This window comes from Thermobia domestica, chromosome 4, assembly GCF_964235325.1.
Source record: "Thermobia domestica chromosome 4, izTheDome1.hap1.1, whole genome shotgun sequence".
NCBI lineage: Eukaryota > Metazoa > Arthropoda > Insecta > Zygentoma > Lepismatidae > Thermobia > Thermobia domestica.
This window is the reverse complement of record NC_137457.1, coordinates 261,063,453-261,084,777: the sequence shown is the minus strand read 5'-3', so window position 1 is coordinate 261,084,777 and position 21,325 is coordinate 261,063,453. Positions and strand designations below refer to the sequence as shown.

The 21,325-nt window shown below is 35.6% G+C and overlaps 1 protein-coding gene across 1 annotated transcript in view; it reads right to left on the bottom strand.

Annotated features, from left to right (window-relative positions):
• Positions 1 to 8,501: 8,501 nt before the first annotated feature.
• The window catches only part of LOC145684032 (uncharacterized), a 271,555-nt gene continuing 258,731 nt past the window's right edge, over positions 8,502 to 21,325 (bottom strand). The window contains exon 5 of the mRNA XM_081755851.1: positions 8,502 to 9,181. Within this exon, the coding sequence (XP_081611977.1) occupies positions 8,517 to 9,181 (665 nt within the window). The 3' untranslated portion in view covers positions 8,502 to 8,516. The remainder of the gene's footprint in view (positions 9,182 to 21,325) is intronic.

Genomic DNA, 21,325 nt, shown 5'->3' with positions numbered 1-21,325 from the left:
GTCTTCGCGCGTGCGTTAGAGTGGGTACGTGGGTGTACTGAAACTGAAACCATGAAGAGTGTTAAGCGCGAAGTCGAAAATATGAATGAATCCGAATTATCGTCTTCTCAGTATTATCGCAAACACGAGGAAGGGAAACCTCTTTAAAGTCAAGCAAAGTAAATTGTCAACAATTTGTACGCTCGACTAAGAGAAAAATATGCAGACAAAACTATTGAAGAAATTGTTAATATGATTGTTGCCGGTTCGCTGTGGTTTACTCAGTGCCAATGTAAAAAATCGTATTTTTAATTTAGTGTGTGGGAGGGTGGCTGCTCGTATGTTTCTGTTTATGATTGACCTTTTCCAGGTAGATATATGAGAATAACTTCATTTCTTATCCTTTCTTACCTCAATCAATTGAAGTGAATAAGCAAAATAGTTTTCATGCTCTCGGGTTTTAATTGTGAGGATTGCAAATACATGACGTGCGCATTTCCAATACATTTATTATTATTGTCGTGTCTTCATGAATTATTAAAACAAATAGACCAAGAAACATATTTTTCGTAAGCGGCAGGAAAAGGACGAGAAATCATCGCTCCGCGCCAGTGTTGCCAGACCAGTCAGTTAGAAAAACAGGAGATTCGAAGATAAAAAACAGGAAAAAGTAGTAGACACATACAGTGGTGGCATTTAAATGTAAATCCGGGGGGGCAATAAAATTTGCCATTATTAAGGGGACAGTAGTTAAAACAAGCAGTCCAGAATTCATTTCCGATGTACTACGTTGAGCAAATGAAAGGGGAAAGTCCCGATTTATAGTAGTATTATTTGATACACACGTGTGTGAAGTAAAACATAGTGAAAGAGCAAAGTGCAGTGGGAAAATGTCTTTTCATGCACGTAGCGATAACGTAGTTATATGGTACACTCACACGTGATCGTGGCGTAAGACGATTTCTTGCTGACGATCGTGGAGGTGATCTAAGCCACTCTTCCAACCCAAGTCCCAATCTGAACAACACTTACTTGTAAATCTTACAGAAAGTCATGAAAACGGTAACCATAATGCATATAGAAAATGACGTACAGTTGTATTCTTTGGATTCATATTATATACAGTAAAGCTCTATAAATATATGCTCTACAGTGCTTTGCGTATTATAACAGAGAAATTTCATCTTTTTATGTGAGGAAACATTGAAAATCCAATATTAATAATAATATATTTCTTCAACTTCTCGAAGTAAGGAAAAAGCAGGAGATTGTTTACTTTCATTTTTTTTCGCAGTAGATCAGTAGAACGTAGAAAAAACAGATCTCCTGCAAAATCAGTAGATCTGGCAACGCTGCTCCGCGCATATCAGCTGAAACTCAGAACAGCGCCAGTTGAAACCCTGGCGATTGAGAGCCAAACCAAAACACATGCACACACATACAAAGGCTTCCCTGTGAAAAGATTCGCGCGCCGACATGTATTAATGCGCTTGTGATGCGGCTCTCAAGTTAACATTGCGTTTAGTATAGAGTGATACGCTAGCGTCACGCAAGAGACGCTGGTAAACAGTTACAGAAGATAACGGCATCCCTATAGGCATGTTCCATGTCAAACAGCGGAAAGCCAATAGATTTTGGACTGACTAAAGGTGTGAGAACGATAGAAAACAATTGCTAATCTACGTATAAGTTCTGAGACAATTGTCTATAAGCCATCTTTCATCTCTATTGCCAATATGATCAAGAAATCTATCAGTGTTAGCTTCACATCAGCTTGTAAGCTTCCTGCATTCACAACACATCTCTCTTTCATTTCTCATTTCATCTGTTTCCAAAACTAACTTGAATTCACTTGCTAGACCTCAGTGATGTGAAGGAATAATCCTCCATTTATCTTCATATCTGAAGCAATTTTACGTAAGTAAAACGACTCTTTTCTTGCATTCTTGCACTCTCGCAGTCTTCCAGTTTAGCAATGCTGCTTTCGTGACTGCAGTGAAAGAGTGGGTTATGTTGTTACAACTCCTCAGTCTAATCTTAAATTGTATTAGACTTATGTGGTTGTTACCATTTTGAACTGTCATGTGGTGATGTTTCACACTTTCATTTAACTCAAATTTAATGACACTTTACTGTTCAAAATCTTGATGGCTTCATTTTGTATAGCTGTTTCCCAGCGTTCCGTGCAGAACTAATAGTCCCAACTACGAATTGTTTTAGAGTCCCACTGCAAAATAACGAACATACAGTTATCACCCACGCGTTTTAGATTTTACTAGCACTATACAACTTTCAGGCTATATATTGGATGATCTTTATACTTACTTAAAGTCATTACGTGGAGGTTATATAGGTATTGGCAATGAGTAGAAGCTACTGCAGGAAATTTACGAAATAAAATCAGTATTGCTTTCAGAAACTTTCGGAATGCATAGCTGTTCGAAAACATTGTAAAAGGAAGTTAATTACAAGTGTAAATGTAACTCAGGCAAAATTTTGAAGCCACTTTTTATAAGAAAATTTCAATAAAACACAATGTAACAGTGAAAATTTTATTTTTCAAACAATAATGGTACATATTACAGCATTTATACATATTAGTTGAAATTTTCAGATTTCTACAACAGTTTAAAAAGCTTCTTCTTAAGTGTAGAAATAATATTCAGTTTCCATATTGTTAACATTACATAATCAAAGCTTATTAAGTCACAAATTTACAAACATTGTAACAAAATATAGGAAACTTATGGTAGCAAAAACCAATATTGACATGTTTTCTAGCAAATTATGTCTAGACAACTATACAAGTACACGTCATTTCATAGTGTTCAGCATTAGGTTTTCTCATTGTATTAGGAAAGTTGTATAGACAAAAATATAATTTTAAACGTTAAAATGAAAATCTGAATTTGCTTTTATTTTTAAAAAAAGAAAGAAAACTAATATGCATAAGAACATAATAATCTCTTAGTTTTGAGCAGGGAACGGAGTTAATGTAAATTTAAATAGTCTATATAAAACTAGTATTACCTAAATCCTCTAATGAATTTAGCTCAAACCCTCTATAAGGTCGAAAAATAGTCTAATTTCCTAATACAGTATATGCTTGTAAAATGAATTTAGTGCATATTTTACGTACGAAAATTACTTTAACATATTATTTTTCTTATAGTAAATAATCCTGTGATATAACCCACTTGTGAAAAGTAAGTAAGATGCATAGTAGTAATCCAAAAACACGTGAAATGCATTCGAGAAATATTCAAATTACAAGAAAATATCTGAGTTTATTAACATGACGTGGTTAAGTGATACCAAATGTGTTAGAGCAGCATAGCAAGTGCAGTACTTCCATTCCGTACTCTGGGAAAATTATAAAATGCTATATTGGATACAATTTAAGAAGATTTGGAATGAAGAATCGTATTCAACTCATAAATACTGTTTTTAATTCCATCAATTATATTTTTTAAAAAAAGAATGAAAGAGTAAGAGAAGTTACCCAAAATTTCCGAGAATTTTAATGTTTCGCTCGAGATCAGTGGCATTGCAAACTCCAGCAGTTTAGTTGTCTTTTGGTGGCTATTTCAAATGTCAACCTGTCAAATATCATTGCTGTAAGTGCATGGAGTTCTTAGTCTTTGTAGGTTTCGTTATACCGTGTTCTTATGTGTCTGTGAATTTTGAAATCAAAAAACAAAAGCCCCTCGTTACGTTTTGTTTCAAGCTGAAGAAAATGACAGCTGAAATTCCTCGAATGTTGAAGGAGAACTTCGGTGAACAAGATTTTAAGCGAAAGAAAAGAATTGCAGTGATATTGTACGATTCAAGCAGTGTTAGAATCCTGCGAAGGAAAACAATCAGGCAGGTAGTCAATCAACACTGGCAACTCCGAAAACGGTAGCGATAGTACGTGATTAGTGCCTGAAGACAATGCACTATGTTTATAATAGTGTTGGACAATCATATGGGACGTGTCATCACAATATGTTGGATGAAATGAACATAAGATGAATCGCAGCGAACTCCATTCCTTGTTATGAGGGACTTCCTCTCAAGAAACAACATGACCACTGTTCTTCATCTACCATACTTATCCGTTGTACCTCCTTCCAATTACTACTTCTGTCCTAAAATGGAATTTAAGTATAAACGGCGGAATTATACCTTCTGTCGGATAGATTCAAGTCTAATTGCAAGAATTCTTGAATATGCTATAATACTTCTCGCAGTGCCTACAAATGGCAACATCTCTGGAATTGGTATGTACAAGCCCGAGATGGCAACTTTGAATGTAACAGTGGAAATTAGGATTGAAGATAAGTTTTCTAATTTTATGAGGAAATTTTCGATTTTTTTTTTTTTTTTTTTGTAACAACTCACATGTACATTACATCGTTTTTTTTTCTGGCTCAAAACAAGACAATCTACTTATCAATATCGGTAAACAAATCCACCCAGGATTATACATAATCGTTACATTTCTCATGACGCCACTTTTTGAAACACCGTTAAGTCAACAGAGGAGGATCTCACATGAGACATACTGGATAAAACAAAACTGTTAACTGTAGATCGCCCATCTTCTACATCGATGTACAAACTCTTATCTTTCAATCACTGTGAAAAGTTTGAGGTGGATGAACACTGTGTGCAAGGATTTTTTCTTGGTTCTCCCATTTCGCTCTACCTTCTCCATTCCACTATCTCGTTCCTTATAGTCATCACCGTTTCCCTTAACGTTGGAGCAAATTCGTTGGATTTTACTTTTAAAAAAAAGAAAAGAAAAAGAAATGTGTTGAAAATTCATTAGAACAGCCATAAATAATTTAGAAGTGCTAAATATTTAAATTGTTTTGGCCGGATAAACAAGGCTGAATTTAAAGAAGTAGGAATGCATGAATCAAATCAGTTCAGAATCTGTTAAAATCCATAATCTGGAGCAATCTATGATCTAGAGTTTTGAATATCAAAACACCTTATATAGCTGTAAAATGAATACAATTGAAAAGGTTTTTTATTTAAAAGGCTATTTTTTTTACCTCCATTAAGAAAATACGTGAAGTGACAAAACGAAATAAGATAAAGCTGTTGATTGGACGTTGACCATCTCTTGCATGAAAACATATCGAATTAATCGAAGCGCCCGCCATGTGTGAACTGATTCGTTTCTTCTGGGCGCAAGAGTTTAATATGGCTGCAATTCATCGCCGACTGAGTTAGAAATACAGCCGGAAGTTGTACGCACAAATGCTGTACAATCATCATTTAAAAATGACTAATTTTTGAGGTATCTGATTCTTGGTATTTAAGGTATTTAGTAACAGCCTATATCACATAGTTCACACTTTGTAGGTGCTTCGATTGCAATTGATATATTTTCACTACTCCACATTGATTGAATGGAAAAGTTGGTGTGGGTAATGGGCGAGGTCCAATAAACAGATTTGACTCTTCCTGTTTCGTCACTTCACGTGGTTTTCTGCTACCTAACAGAGGTTTGAAAATTAGCCATCGCAAATGAAAATCTTTTCAATTATCATCATTCTTTTCCGATGTAAAGCATTTTGATGTCCGAAACTCTAGATTATAAATTGTTCTAGAAAATCAAATAAAAATATGGCTAAAAATTGGATTTAAATAATTTTGAAATGATTTGGTTCCTGTGCTTTTACTGCTTAAATTCACTCTTGGTCATCTGATCAACACAATTAAAAATATTTAGCACTTCTAAATCATTTATGGTTGTTCTAATGTATCTCAAATACATCTCTTTCTTTCGTTTAGTGTAAGACCAACGATTATGGTTCGAAGTTGTGCGAGACAGTGGTAACGATAATGAACGAATTGATGGAATGTAAACAGTTGGAGAAAGTGGGAGAATCAGGAAAAAGCCCATGGTGTTCATGGGAAGCCCTTACACATGGTGTTCATCCACCTCAAAGCTCAATTGGTCCTAGCTCTGAAAGAACCACAGTTAAGTCCTCTAACACTGAGTCACTAATTTCAAATACAGGTCAGTTTCTGTTATCTAATCTTTGTTAAAATAGCAAATAAGAGCTATGAATGAACTTAGGCAACAAGAAATTATAATAAATTCCTGTTTTGAATTTGGTTCCGACTTTAACGTCTGCATCTACAAAATCTACGTATTTTCTTCGAGAATCAAACACATGGAACGATTAGAGTTGAGTTGATTTTGAGTTTAACGTCCCGTTCAGCAGCGAGGCTATATGAGACGTGGACCTACTGATTAATGTGGAATCCGAACCACATGACCTCCCGCCGGGAATCGAACCCGGGTCTCCCAATGGAACGATTAGAATCTCGTATCATTTATTCATGCAGTTGCTTCAGTTGACCGTGTCATTTAAATACATAAAATTTAATACGTTCTTTTGTAGCTGGATAGTTCGAACATGGTTATAGAAATAATTCCATTTTACTAAACTTTACTAAATACTTTACTTTTGTTCTAAACTAAAATCAGAGGTAATTATGGGTCTACTTGAATTATAAAATAACAGTACTGAGAGAAAAATCCTATTTTTAGTCCAGAAAATCCGGAGAAGCGAAATATAGCGGAATTTTCTATCATACATAAGATTTTCCGCACTTGACTACGTACAGGTTTGTTGTTTAGCCAGGACTAATCTGTACAGCCGCAAATAGACGAATATTATGTATTTCCTTAGACAGCACATACAGGATGCAGAAAATCATGGTAAGGTACTTCAAAAAACATTATCTCGTTATGTATGAACACTACATAGTACCATGCTTGATACGATGTAAATTTTCCTTCTGACCCGAAATAAACAACTACTGGCGAAATCAGAGAAGTACGTAATAGCATCTAGAAAATTTGTACTGAATATATGTACAAAGAGAAGGAATACGTAGGTACCATCTAGGCTGACCTAGTTCTGCTCCTTCTAATGGAGTTCAGAAAATATTCACCACAACACATATTGCAGTTGTTTTGCCGTGACAAGAGCAGCGCTAGGAAAACCGCCTGTAGCCGGAGTCTACGAGTTTTGCTTATAAATGGTCTCAATTTTTCTCTCTGTGCAATTTCAGTATAAAAATAACTAAACATTGTACCTTTTCATCAGCGAGATTACATGTAGCAGAACTGGGCTTACATTTTAAGGTGGAATTTGAACCATCATAATGAGCCCAATTGTCTCCAAAATGAAATCAAACCGAACACCATGTTACCAAAGTCAACAGAGAAAGGGCTCTTCAAATAATATCGTTATGTCAAATATTAAAGCATTACCTAGTTGATCAACTGCTTTTAACACGTTAATTTCTTAAAGAATACCTAAAAGATCAATATACCGTAAATATTAATGTCAATATGGAATTCCGCATTTTATTGATCAATAATTCGAAATATATTTACTTACTGTAGTGCATTTGCTAGAAGTACAAAATAATAGCGAACTGAACTTATTGCTTCCTTAATAATTTTTAGGGTGAATAAGAAAATGTAACTTTAAAAACAAGTGTCCTTATTACCTTATAGAACACCTAATCAAATCATTAAGAAAATGTAACTTTAAAAACAAGTGTCCTTATTACCTTATAAAACATCTAATCAAATCATTAAGAAAATGTAACTTTGAAAACAAGTGTCCTTATTACCTTATAGAAAATGTAACTTTAGAAACAAGTGTCGTTATTACCTTATAGAACATCTAATCAAATCATTAAGAAAATGTAACTTTGAAAACAAGTGTCCTTATTATCTTATAGAACATCTAATGAAATCATTAAGAAAATGTAACTTTAGAAACAAGTGTCCTTATTACCTTATAAAACATCTAATCACATCATTAAGAAAATTTAACTTTGAAAACAAGTGTCCTTATTACCTTATAAAACATCTAATCAAATCACTAAGAAAATATAACTTTGAAAACAAGTGTCCTTATTACCTTATAGGCCATCTAATCAAATCATTAAGAAAATGTAACTTTGAAAACAAGTGTCCTTATTACCTTATAGAACATCTAATCAAATCATTAAGAAAATGTAACTTTAAAAACAAGTGTCTTTATTACCTTATAGACCATCTAACCAAATCATTATGAAAATGTAACTTTAAAAACAAGTGTCCTTATTACCTTATAGACCATCTAATCAAATCATTAAGAAAATGTAACTTTGAAAACAAGTGTCCTTATTACCTTGTAGAACATCTAATCAAATCATTAAGAGAAGTCAGAGTTATTGAAAGAGGATACAACTCGATTAATTACCTATTATTTTCTGCAGGAAACTTAGTCTTTTTAAAAAACTGTTCACTAGTAGAGGCAATATTTCACTAATGATGTTTGAAACACATAACTAAAAGATATGAAGGGAAATATGTTTTGTTCTTGTTTAGTAAGTACATATCTTTCTGCGAATGAGAGAGCTTTACTAACTGTAGATCAGGAAAATAACCAGATTTCTTAGAGTAAGATTTAAATTAATATTAATTTATGTTGATCCATTCCCTGATCATGACGAGAGATTAATTCTCAAAATCACCCTTTCCTATTCTTCTTGTTATTCCCTTTGAAAGGGCGACGGGGATCTATTTTATCGTATCTCCTCTTGTAGTCATGGTCAAAGTAGTATTCATAGGGCTTTGGCGTTGTGGTTGTGGTAGTAGTCGTAGGTCTGGACAACAATCCAAACCCAAAACCGTTACTTTCTAGTTCCTTTTTATGAGCGAACGTTGTAAATATGACAGCGCCCAATAAGTGACAAGCGTAATAGAGAAATATATAAATCGGTATTCTCCAGATCTTTCTATGTAATGGATAATAAGCAAAGGAACCTGGAACGTTGCCCTCGTAAGGATTACTTGGATGTTGACTGTCTCTGTGTAAAGGGTATGCATCGATTCCACTATCACCCGGTCTTCCGGCTGTTAATCGCTCCTTCGATAGTGTATCAATAATAGTAGTATCTGGGATATAACCACGGCCTTTGGCGGATGTATTGGTGTTGGTACTATTAGAATCATTAGCTGTCACTGTGGTATTTCCTTGTGCCTCCAAGGTACTATTCTGCGCTGCTAGTTGCGATTTCAATTTTGTCCTCCGAATTAGATGAGGTTGGTATCGCCTCGCCTCGACAGCGTGTAGACAAAGAAAGGCCACTAGGATACAGATTGGCACAAGACTGCTCGTCATGTTGTGTATTCCTGTGATAAATATTTTAAGAAACGTACCAATTAATAGTGGAAATGTTCCAGGTTAAACAGCAATCATAAAACTAAGCTGCACAAATCGAAAAAAAAAGAGGTGTTTGCAAGGAATTCAAATGGGTATAAAGGTTCACCAGCAGTGTTATCAACAGGTCATTAAACATTCTTAGTAATTCAAGCTAAAAGACTAAAACCTACCAAAAGTACTCTATATTAAGATTAAAATCTATAGGAATAAGATTAGATAAAAATTGAAATCATCTAGAATTCCATTAGATAAGGATTAAATTCTATCAGAACCCCATTAAATAAAGGTTAAACTTAACAGAATCTCAATAGATAGAGACTGAAATATACTGTAATAGAATCCTACTAAATAAAGATTGAAACCTACCCGAATCTCATTAGATAAGCATTGAAACTAGAACCTTAGTAGGTAAAGATTAAAACCTAATAGAATGCCACTAGATAAAGATTGAAATCTACCGATATTTCCCTAGATAAAGTTTGAAACATAACGCATTCTGACAGCAAGAAATAAACTATGTATATATTTTTCTTTGCTTTCATTAAATACATAAAAATAAATATTATAGTTTAAACATATATTTATATTACTTATGCACTAGCTGTAAACACCTGACATTTGCGAGCACTAATTCAAAACCTTCATAAAAGGAGTAAGCACTCGTTCTTGTCCGGTTTTAATTCAGAACCTAGACAAAAAGAGAAAAAGACGAATACATTTATCCCATTACCCATGTATTTATCCTGTTGTTATGTAATCCCGCAGAAGAAAGAAGTAAAGTGAGTTTTATACAGGGAAGGCGTTCATAAAAATAGCGAGAGAAGAAAAGTGCATAAATTTGAGCTCCGAATTTGATGGATCAAGATGGCTTCTCTCTACCCACACACACACACACACTGTTTTGTATATAGTAAAGAAGATTCGATTAATTAACGCACAGTTAAACTTAGTTATTTTAGAGACAACGTGGCCCATTGGTTGAACACTCATCTCTAGTGCGAGGGTTCTCTCCCTTGCTGTTCGAATAATGACCAGAATATGACGACAGTTATCATTGCTATTCGAATAATGGCCAGAATGTGAAAACAGTTATTGTTGCTGTAAGAATAATGACCAAAATATGACAACAGTTATCATTGCTATTCGAATAATGGCCAGAATGTGACAAAAGTTATTGTTGCTGTAAGAATAATGACCAGAATGTGACAATAGTTATCGTTGGTGTTCGAATAATGACCAGAATGTAGCAGGATCATGGAGGAACACAGAATAATATAGCAGCGTCAATGCAAAACTGAACGCCCCACTGACGACATGCACCGCGTAAGAGCAACGATCTCTTTTTTATAGTAGTGAAGGTATTAAAGCAAATGATATTGCTATGATTTATGCGTGTCTCTATATCCAGTCAGAGAGTGGTGTACAAAGTTTGAGAATGACGCAATTTGTGTGGGGGACGCTCCACAACCTGCTAAGGCATATTGAGTAGTGATGACTGAAACATCGTTACAGTGGAAGAGTTTGTGAAAAAAATGCATAATAATGTGAATTTGGGGTATTAGTATGGGTTTGGCACGAATTACTGACCATGAATTACAGCGGTTCAATAATTTAGTGTTATGTTAACTGACTCTTGTACTGAGACATCGTCGAGTTGATACTTGTGATATATTTTTGAGCCATTTTCAGGCCAAATGTTAAAGATTTTTGTGCAGAATTCCTGCAACAGATTTGAGATGAAAATGGGTAATGTTGGAACATTACATGCAACAGCGTCCAGAGATTCATATGCAGATCTGCTTCAACATCAATTTTACCCTGCAGTAAGAAGTAAACGACGAGAACTGCTGATTTCACGTATTTCGTTGCTCCATTTTAACTTCCGACCTCGCACTATTTGTTTTTACAGTGTCTGGAGTCGAAGTTATTAGATTAGAGTGTCTCATATACCCACTCTATTCTCTAGATCTCGTCCTAGTGACTTTCATGTTTTGGAACCACTCAAAGAAGTGATGGAAAACATTCATTCTTGAAGCAATGAAAAATTGAAGTAACAGCGTCATTTCAGCGACTTTTCTTGAGGAAAAGGGAGAGACAAGACTCTCTGATATAAGTAGATCTTCATGCTTTTCGTTAGTTTATTGTTATGTTATTGATTTAAAAGTTATTATGTTATTCATTGTTATTATGTTTTGATTAAAAATTATTGTGTTATTATGTTATCATATTTTAGACTAAATGTTATGATGTTGATTACGTTAATAAGTTATTGATTTAAAACTCAAATGAAGTCACTGAGCGAAATGAGGTAACTGTAGTCGCGGTGCACGAGTGGCTACAGTTACAACAAAACACATTTCTCTCAAGACATATCTATGCGGTTCAAAAGCGTTGGAATACACGCATTGGGCGTGTTATTGGGAATATTTCAAAAAAATAATATACTAATATGTTTAAGAAATACAGGTGAAAAATAATAATGTAATAAAAATTATTTCTACATCCTGACTTAATTTGATTATGATTGATCAAGTAGCTATCGAGGTATTTTGTATCCTGGTTGGACGGATGGTCATGATGAATATATAAAGCAGTTTTGGCAAATCTCAAATCCTTAAATGTTACACTAATCAGGCACAAAAACATAACATTAGCATAGTAACATGTCTAATGTTAGCAATCTTTTCACATGAGCTTTGGCAAAAGCGCATCACGAGCTCATTGGTCCATGACAATTGTGAATTCGACTGCCGCGCACTATAGTATACTAACAAATAGCAAAATCACATCTACATTACGCGAAGGAGTTTGGTTTATACAACGTCTTATTTAATTAATTAATATTGAAATCGGAAGTGAATTCTATCTCTTCCGGTTTTAGTATAGAGTTTGCAATGAAGATGGATTATATTATTTGGACGCTTAATTAATTTTAAGAAACAGTTTCTGGCTATCTATTAACGTTTTTGAAACCGGAAGTTCTAGTGGCTTTCTATTACTTCTGGTCTTTGCAGTGAGTTTAAGGTGGAGATCTGTGATATTTGGGACGCTTGAGCGATTGCTGGAAACCGCTTCTCGCCATCTATCATATTCCAGCTTTTCACTCTATAGCCATCAACACTGAAACCGGAAATGGTTGACATCTACGTATTCCAGTGGGTGAATCATCTCCAGCAACGACCTGGATCCCTAACTGTCGACCTCTACATCACGACCGAAATTGAAAGTGATGAATTTTCTCCATTTGCGTGGTGTGACGCCGCTTGAAGTTCATCGCCAGTTGAGTGAGACACGTGAAGACGGTGTCATGGTGTCTAATGTAGTTCGGGTGCGGCAATTGAAAGAAGGCAGAACGTCGTATGACGACAAACCAAGACAATCTCGGCCTCTCAAAACCCGGTCTGACGGCATGATCGAACGAGTGGAGAAAAACGTTTTGGACGATCGGCAAATGAGTGTGCAACACATCGCCTTCAAAGTTTGCATTTCCGTGGGATCTGTTCACACTGTAGTTTGTTGTCGCACGACGTTCTACGTTCTTTCAACTGTCGCACCCACGAACGCACATTAGACACATCCATGACACTATCATATATGTCCTATTCACTTCGCGATGAATTTCAAACTGTGTCACACCACACAAATGGACAAAACGAATGATTATACGCTGTTCTTGTAATGAAAACGGCGCAATTTTACAAGTATTGTAAATATCAAAAACAGTCAACACTTTCATCACTTCTGCTAGACTTCTGTGTGCGTATGGGTTATCATCTCTCTCACGCATTGACAAAGAGTGCTTGCATATTTTAAAAAAGAAAACAGCACGTTTCTTTCTGGTACCAGTTCTGAGAAAAAAATAGGTATTGTAACTTGAATTCACCTCATATTAACCTGGTTGTCGTGCGTAACTTAGTCGCTAAAACTATTACTTTACTACTTTACTATTACTTTACTCGGTCGAAAATTTTTAAAACCTTTTTCAGGCCAACCGTTTAGAATGATGAGGTTAACATGAGTTTTCGTCATTCACATCAGGCAAATGCCGGGATGATACCTCACATAATGGTCCCAGGTCGTCTCCTTCTTTCCCCATTCCTTTCTTCGTCCTCAATTTTCCGAGTAGTATAATTGCAGAAAGACGATCATTCCTCATACGCGACGGGCTAACAGCTACAGATACCGTAAACCCAGAAATCTAATTCCTAATCCTAATATTAACCTACTAATTAAGCATATTCTCCTGAACTAAATTAGTGCTTTTATGAGTACTTTATAGTGCAATGTTCATATTTATAGCTCTAATGTTTTCATACGATACGTTAAAAAACATGATTTTCTGATCAAGTTACTTACCTGAGTTTATTGAGTTTTGATAAAAAATACACTCATCAATCGTTAAACATGGTTAACATATGTTGAAGATGTTCATCCAACCAGAAATTAGACAAGACAGCCGAAGTTACATAATGTACCTTCACTTATTGATGTACTTAGAAATCATTCGTATATGAACAAAGAAATTATGAGTATCGCAAGACTATTACCAACAAAGTTTACATCTTTTCGTAACATAATATAGCATTACTGCTGATCCACTTCTAATAGTTACTTCTTACTCTGTTCTGAGAATTATTTTATTCTTTGAAATGAGTTTGAGAAAGGAATGAATTCGTAGATACCTAGGTACAGCAGCAAAATTGACTATCTTTTGTATTACAGGTAATGTAATTGATAAACGATGTATTACCATGTGAAGAAAAAACTGTATGGTTCGAATTTAAATCAGGAAAATGAATATTTAACTGGACATACTTAATTAGCTGGCGGAGTCTAGACTGTCTTCTTTGCATACGTGTGCAAATTCATTTTTGGGGTAAAGATTACGAGAGATCAAGGGTTTCACCCAAGTGGAAGCCTCCTGAAGTACACTATTATTGTGTATATTTTATTCAACATTTCATATCATTTCGTTTCGCTTCACTCACTTCACCGTTAGCTGTGCAATCTTCTTCATCGTCTGTGGGATCCAGCTATGGATACCGGACAGGCTTCAGGACCGTCAACACCCTGGACTTCTGCTATCTGTACGAAAGTAGCGAAACGGAAGCCTCGTACGGAAACATCTAAAGCTGAAATTAGCCCAAATTTATCTGGCTCACCCCTTAGCAGCCCAGTACCGTCGTCATGATCTCCACCATCCAAGAAACATCATACTGATGACTACAGCATCTCTAGTTCAGATAATGAACATCTCATCCTCGATGAGGATTTTCCTCCTCTGCCACCTCCAAAGCTACAACCATAAATCTCTTAGTTACCTTCTTCAAAACTAATCATATCACTAATCTTATTCAAGTTTCCTCCAAGCAGTTCATTCCTCATTCTGCATATTCACCACACAAACCTAAACTACTCCCACAATATCTTACTCTCATACAGCGTTCCTGTCAGTTTTGTAAAGAATATGGTCAATCTGGTAATCATGAAGCTCTAGCCCTTCACCGTACAGTCTGAAACTATGTTAAAACTTACAAATTAAGACAATGGATCAAGGCTTGCAATTCACTTTCTGACACATCCCATCCTACAAAATATTGGAAGCGATTCAACGCACTCGCCGGAAAATAAACCAGAACGTCCTATCCACTCATTCATTACGATCAAGAACTCCACTCTGATCATGATAAAACTAATGCCTTTGCTGCCTATTTATAGGATATCTTTACGCCATTATCTTCTCACGTCATTTTCGTCATCATCCCACAGAGCACTTTAACTTCTCTTCTCCACATCTTCAACCTTACGTAAACCACACAGTCTCTTCTCAAAAAGCACTCACTGTGCCATCACTCCTGTCGACATCACGAATGTGGTTACTCGCAAATGCAACATCGCTCCAGTAATCGATAACATATCATATCGACATGTGAAAGAAGGCCCATCCATTATGCTCAATCTTCTCCCTTTCATTTATACTTTTATTTTACGCACCGGTTATATACCCACTCAATGGAAAACGTTTGAAGTTATTATGTTTCTTAAGCCACAAAAACCTCCCGAACAAGTTTCCTCTTACCGCCCGATTCAGTTCATCCCGGTTTTCACCAAAATTCTAGGAAAAAAATAATAGTCCAACGTCTTCATCTACATCTTTCACGGTACGATCTTCTGTCGATACACCAAGCAGGATTTCAGCATCAATGTCCAACTCATGAGCTTTCTCAACTACATCACTAATCAATGCAATACTGCAAAACCATCCTGCTTGGTCCTTTTGATCTGAAATAGGCATTTAATAAAGTTTGACACCAAGGACTTCTTTTTAAGTTACTCAATTTTCGCCTTACACTTGCATGAATACGATTTACTTATAATTTCTTGTCTGGACCCCTCACATACGTTTTCATCAATCAACAATCATCACATCCCACCTTTCTACATTTTGGTGTACCCCAGGGCACTTCTCTCTCCCCCTACTCTACCTGCTGTATATGGCAAATATGACTCCACTTCCTGCCAATGTTCATTTATTTCAATACGCTGACGACACAGCCTCTCTTGCTGTAAGCTGCACTGTTCTCCAGCTTAACACAGCATTACAAGAGGCGATAGATACCTTTGTCCTCTGGTGTTATAAATGGAGACTAAAGATCAATGCTAGTAAAACTTAAACTACAGCATTCCTTTCATCCAATAAACGCTCCAAAGTTCATCGCAAACAATTTTTATTAAATCTCACCGTTAATGACAAGCGTCTTCAGCTTTCTAAAACAGTCAAAATATCTGGGAATTACATTAGATAGACAACTTACATGGAAAGCACATCTACAGGATATCACAGCAAAAGTTTACTGTCGACTTAACCTTCTTAAACGACTAAATGGCACAACTTGGTGTTTTCATTCAGAACTTCTTTTAAACACCGATAAAGCCTTTCTTTGTCCGACGCTCACCTGGACTGCAGCTCCCCTTTCCCATTATCGGAAGCTTAAAATGTCCTCAAACAACACGCCCTTCGTATTGCCTACAGCATCAAACTTCCCAGTCCAACTCAAATCCTGTACGATCGAATGCCTTTTCCCCACATTTTGTTCCATCTCAAAAAGCTTCGCCTTTGGTACGTTCAGACAAGTCTCAATTTTCATCATTCGGTTCTCTAAGGCACTATTAACGCTCACACTAACTGCCACACCCCATCACACATTCTCCTTTTTCCCTTCTCTTCACATTATATCACTACTCTCTACTACCCGACCACCCCAATCTTCTGCTCACAAGGACTATTTTCATCGACCATCCTCCACCTCATATCATACCGTCATGTTCCGCGTACTAATCCTCTGTTATTAACAGGGTTTCCCATTGTCTCCCATCAATACTTGGAGCAGCCCCCAAGCGAGAAGTTTAACTTGCATCTGTCCTCTAACAATCACCCTCGTGTTGTGTTGCCAAGCGTACCCTTAAGGAAGTATTGTCAGTCCTCAAATGTACTGTAATAAATTTATTATGCCATACCGACCTTCCCCTATTCTTATGATTGCTATCGCAAAGATAGCAATACCCACCTACAGTATACTACTGTATTTAAAATAATGAAAACTCCCTTAGACCATCTCCCAGTCCTTTCCTATCAATTTTTAAACTTTTCTTCCCTCACGGAGGGCGTAACCCTCAAGTGGGAAGCCAGCCTTGGCTAGCAAAATAAAAAATAACTGGAAACCATAGTTAACCATTGGGAGAGCAATCACCGCGGGGGCAAAGAATCCTTGATTCGATACTATCCTACTTTAATTCCTATTGGGTAACATCTTGTTCAATTTCTCCTACACTCGTTTCATTCCTTAAATGTATTTTAACATTATTCCATTGTAATTATCATTCATTAACTTGTTTGCTACAGAGCATGACTATCACATATTAAAACAAAGATGTTAATTTTTTCTTTCCCTATTTCTCGAACTGTCATAATGGACCGCAAACTCAAGAATTATTATATGTTGCAGGGCATAACTGATATGTATTTTCTTTAGGTATTCACTTACTCGCTTAATTATTGTTATCATTCAATTATTTGTCGTCTCTTTTAGAGTAAACGCCACAATCTACGACTTAAATTGTAATAAATAACTAAATAATCAAGTAAACAAACAAATAAATAAATAATTAAATAAACCAACCTTCAAACCTTTCTTTTAAATTCAGGGCTCATAAACTAGCAAGCGTAAAGCAGATACGAAATATTTATCAGTAGTAAGCCTTCCATCGTTGCCGAATCTTAGTTCAGTACTTGGATGAAAAAGTCCATTGCTCGGGTATTTATCTTCTGCTCTTATCTAACAATTGGAGGGGCGCGGTGGCTCAGTGGTAGAGCGTTCACCTCCGTTGGTTGGGGTCCCTGGTTCGATACCAGCTCGCGCCGTGTGGACTTTGTGGTGGACAAACATCGTGCTCGTGGGTTTTCTCGGGGGTTTTCCGTTTCCTCCCACTTTCTTCATTCCACCATTTCACTCATCTCTCATCATCACCGTCTCCTTTAGCCTAACCGACATAACCGTGGGACGTAAGATTTAAAGATTTCATTTCATTTTTATGTAACAATTCTGATAATTTAATGTGTGTTGCATGTAGGGAAGGTGTTCTTAGAAACTGCGGGAAACATTCATACATTTTCTGCATACATTCCCTCTCAAATACGCCCTCTCAGGCCGAAAATCGAAAGAAACGGCTTCGTACTCTAACATAGGCTTAGTGGAAGTCTTTCTGTGTACATAACTTGGTGGGGCTCTGGGAGACACCCGTATGCACGAAAATCTTATGACAAATGCATATATATATATATATATATATATATATATATATATATATATACGCATACACACATATATACGTACAGAGGGAGAATGGGAGAGAGACATTATTTTTTATTATGATTATTATTTTATTATTATTATTATTAATAATAATAATAATAATAATAATAATAATAATAATAATATTATTATTATTAAATATAATGATAAAAAATTGACATGATTACATGCAAGATTTTTTTTTATTAAGATCTTACTCGCAATCTAGATAAATAATTGTAAACTGGGTTTCTGAAAAAGAGAAAAAGGACTGGGTGATGTTTAAAGAATAAAATCAGACAGTTAACTTCATAATCGAACTCATATTGAAAAATGTATTTTAAAAAGGAAATGGGTAACAGAAAATACACAACGGCCTACAGTCCTTCCCACTATTCTAGTGGCTTAGCGTTATTAGAAATACAATGTCCAGAATTTGATTCCCAATGGGAGAGCCTTGAGAAATTTATACGCATTACTGTGTTCTTTTCGGCTGTATCTTAAACTATTTGTCTATATCTTATATAGCCTTGATATTGAACATGACACAAAATAATTTCAAGCAATACAACAGCGGCCAACACACTTTCTTTATATATTCATTGCCAAGTACAAAAAACAGTTATATAATACCAAACGCTTAAAGATAATTGCATGATACAAACTATGATTTATTTAGTCATGAAATAAATTATAGTAATGAAGTGGAAACCTGCAAATATATTTTTTCTTATATATTTAACTGAAAAAATAATTGAAATCTGTCAATTTAACGTCCCACGATTACATCCCTTAGGCTAAGGGAGATGATGATTTAAGCAACTGAATGATGATGGAAGAATTAGTTAAATGAGAGCGTGGGAGGAAACAGGAGTATCCCCGAGAAAACCCACTCGAACTAAGGACCCCACACACCACAGAGAAGCGCTCTACCACTGAGCCCCTATGGCTCTAATATGTTTTAATTAAAAATAAGAGTTGGATCCCTTCCTAAGAGTTAGCAGTAGGAAGATTAAAGGCTTCATGGTAAAAATAAAAAACTGCTCTATTGCTGATAATACTTAGCTATAGTCGTCCTTCTTGGAATAAAATTTATTTTTAAATTCTCAAATTTTGAGACATATCCCATGAGGTTACGGAAACACAAGTTGGGGAAAAGTGCATTAAAGTAATAAACTTTTCTTACCTTTTTGTGTATGTAAATATTTTTATGAAGTTTTCAGCACAGTACACTACAGGAGCTTGTGTCCACAAATTATTTGCAAGAGAAACCTCCGCCTAGTTCTTCAGAAATGATGAGTATTTTAAATCGTATAGTTGTGCCTTGGTTTCCTTAAGGTTAAAAACGATAGCGCTCAATCATCGAAGGTGCTAAAAGTAGTTGCACTGTTTACAACTGGTGTTGTTTTTTTTCAAGCCGGTGTTCTTAGCATCTTGACAATTGAATCTAATTCATCATACCGTTACAACAAAGCTGGACATGACGATGTTTTTCTGTAGTATTTACAAAAACAAAAAAAAGCTAATTATTAAGTTTCAAACGTTCTAATTACAGACACCAGGGCACGTGGTGATCCGTAAGCTCGTCAATTAATATGTTAGGAAAAGAAAAGCCAATTTTTTATAGGTCGAAAAGTTAAAACTGGATATTGAAAGAGAAGCAAAAATGAGTAAATAATCTTAAAAAAAATAAAAATAGAATCTAAAAAAATTTTTCAAAAAGTCCTGAAATACTAGTGGGAAGAAAAACGTTAACTCATGTTGACTGACATACACAGGGTGTGATTAACAGGATGGTGTTCACTTTCCAAGTTGAGATCGCTTCAGGACATGCGTGATCCTTTATTCATATCTTATCATAGCAAATATACAGGACGGTCCATTTGTAATGATACTATTCCCTGTTCGGCCTAAGCTCTAAACTGCGATAAACAAAGCCACGTGAAACTAAATCTAGCTGATTTGCTGTTGGCCTACCGACGCTTGTACTCCTCCGTATAACAAAATACTTTGGATAGATTAATAATTACCTGTACCTTGGGCAGAAAGTGCTAATACATGTGCACTATACTTAATAGAATGTTAAGTTGATAATAACAAAAGAAGAATGTTTTTGAGATATGTAAATTATTATTATGGGATAGTTGTGGCTATGAAAATGTTTTATGGATACCTAGTCAGCAAGTTTGTGTGCTTGACAGTTTGAAGTAAAATATATTATAAAGTATATCAGCTAATAAATCATTTTAGCAACGTTCATCGACGTTATCATTCTAATAGAAAAGGTGAGAATAATGCTATATAATTGTTAAAGATAATATTTACGTGCAAATTAATACTACCACTCAATATTTGTATATCTTACTTAGACGGACCAGGTTGACGACTACCCTTGGTGAGTCGTTATAAAAATTTTGGTGCCGGAACCCGGGAACGAACCAGGGACCTTTTCATAAATTCTATACCCCGAAGTAAAGTAAGGGTGAATTTACTTTTACAATTAAGTTAATGAATACAAATTTGACCATATTGAGAAGTGGTAGAATAATCAAAAGGAAAATGGACACTGAAATAATGGAGAATGAATCCACTAATAGTGACAACGGTGAACCTAGTGTAACATCAAGAATGACGTCGGAAGACCGAATCTTGCTAGTTTTACAGCAGCAATTGAGTCAAATGTCTACCGAATTAAAGCAGACGATGAAGCATAACTCTGAAGAATTAAGTAGACGAATAGAACAGAAGTCTGATGAATCTAACAAGCAATACGAAGAATTAAAGCAGACGATGAAGCATAATTCTGAAGAATTAAGTAGACGAATAGAACAGAAGTCTGATGAATCTAACAAGCAATACGAAGAATTGAAGCAGACGATAGAACAGAAGATGGAACAGAAGTCGGATGAAACGAAACAATTAATTATTCAGACGATGAGCGATATTACCTCGCAGTTCGAGGAAAAGTTAAAAGGAATATCGGAGGAATGCCAGGGTAATCACAACCACCTGAGCCAAGAAATCAGTGATATAAAAAAGGATTTGGAAGTAACCGAATCTTCTGTTCAACAACAAAAGATCCAGGTCATCAATAATGCTAACAACATACGAGCAAATACGCAGTTGATAGCTACGTTACAGGAAGAAATTAGAATGCTACAGGTTAAGGACAACCCATACCGTAATAACATGTGTAGTGATCGCTTGGAGTTTCCCCACTCACCAGAGATGAACTCGCCTTCGCCGGTGTCTGATGATGAT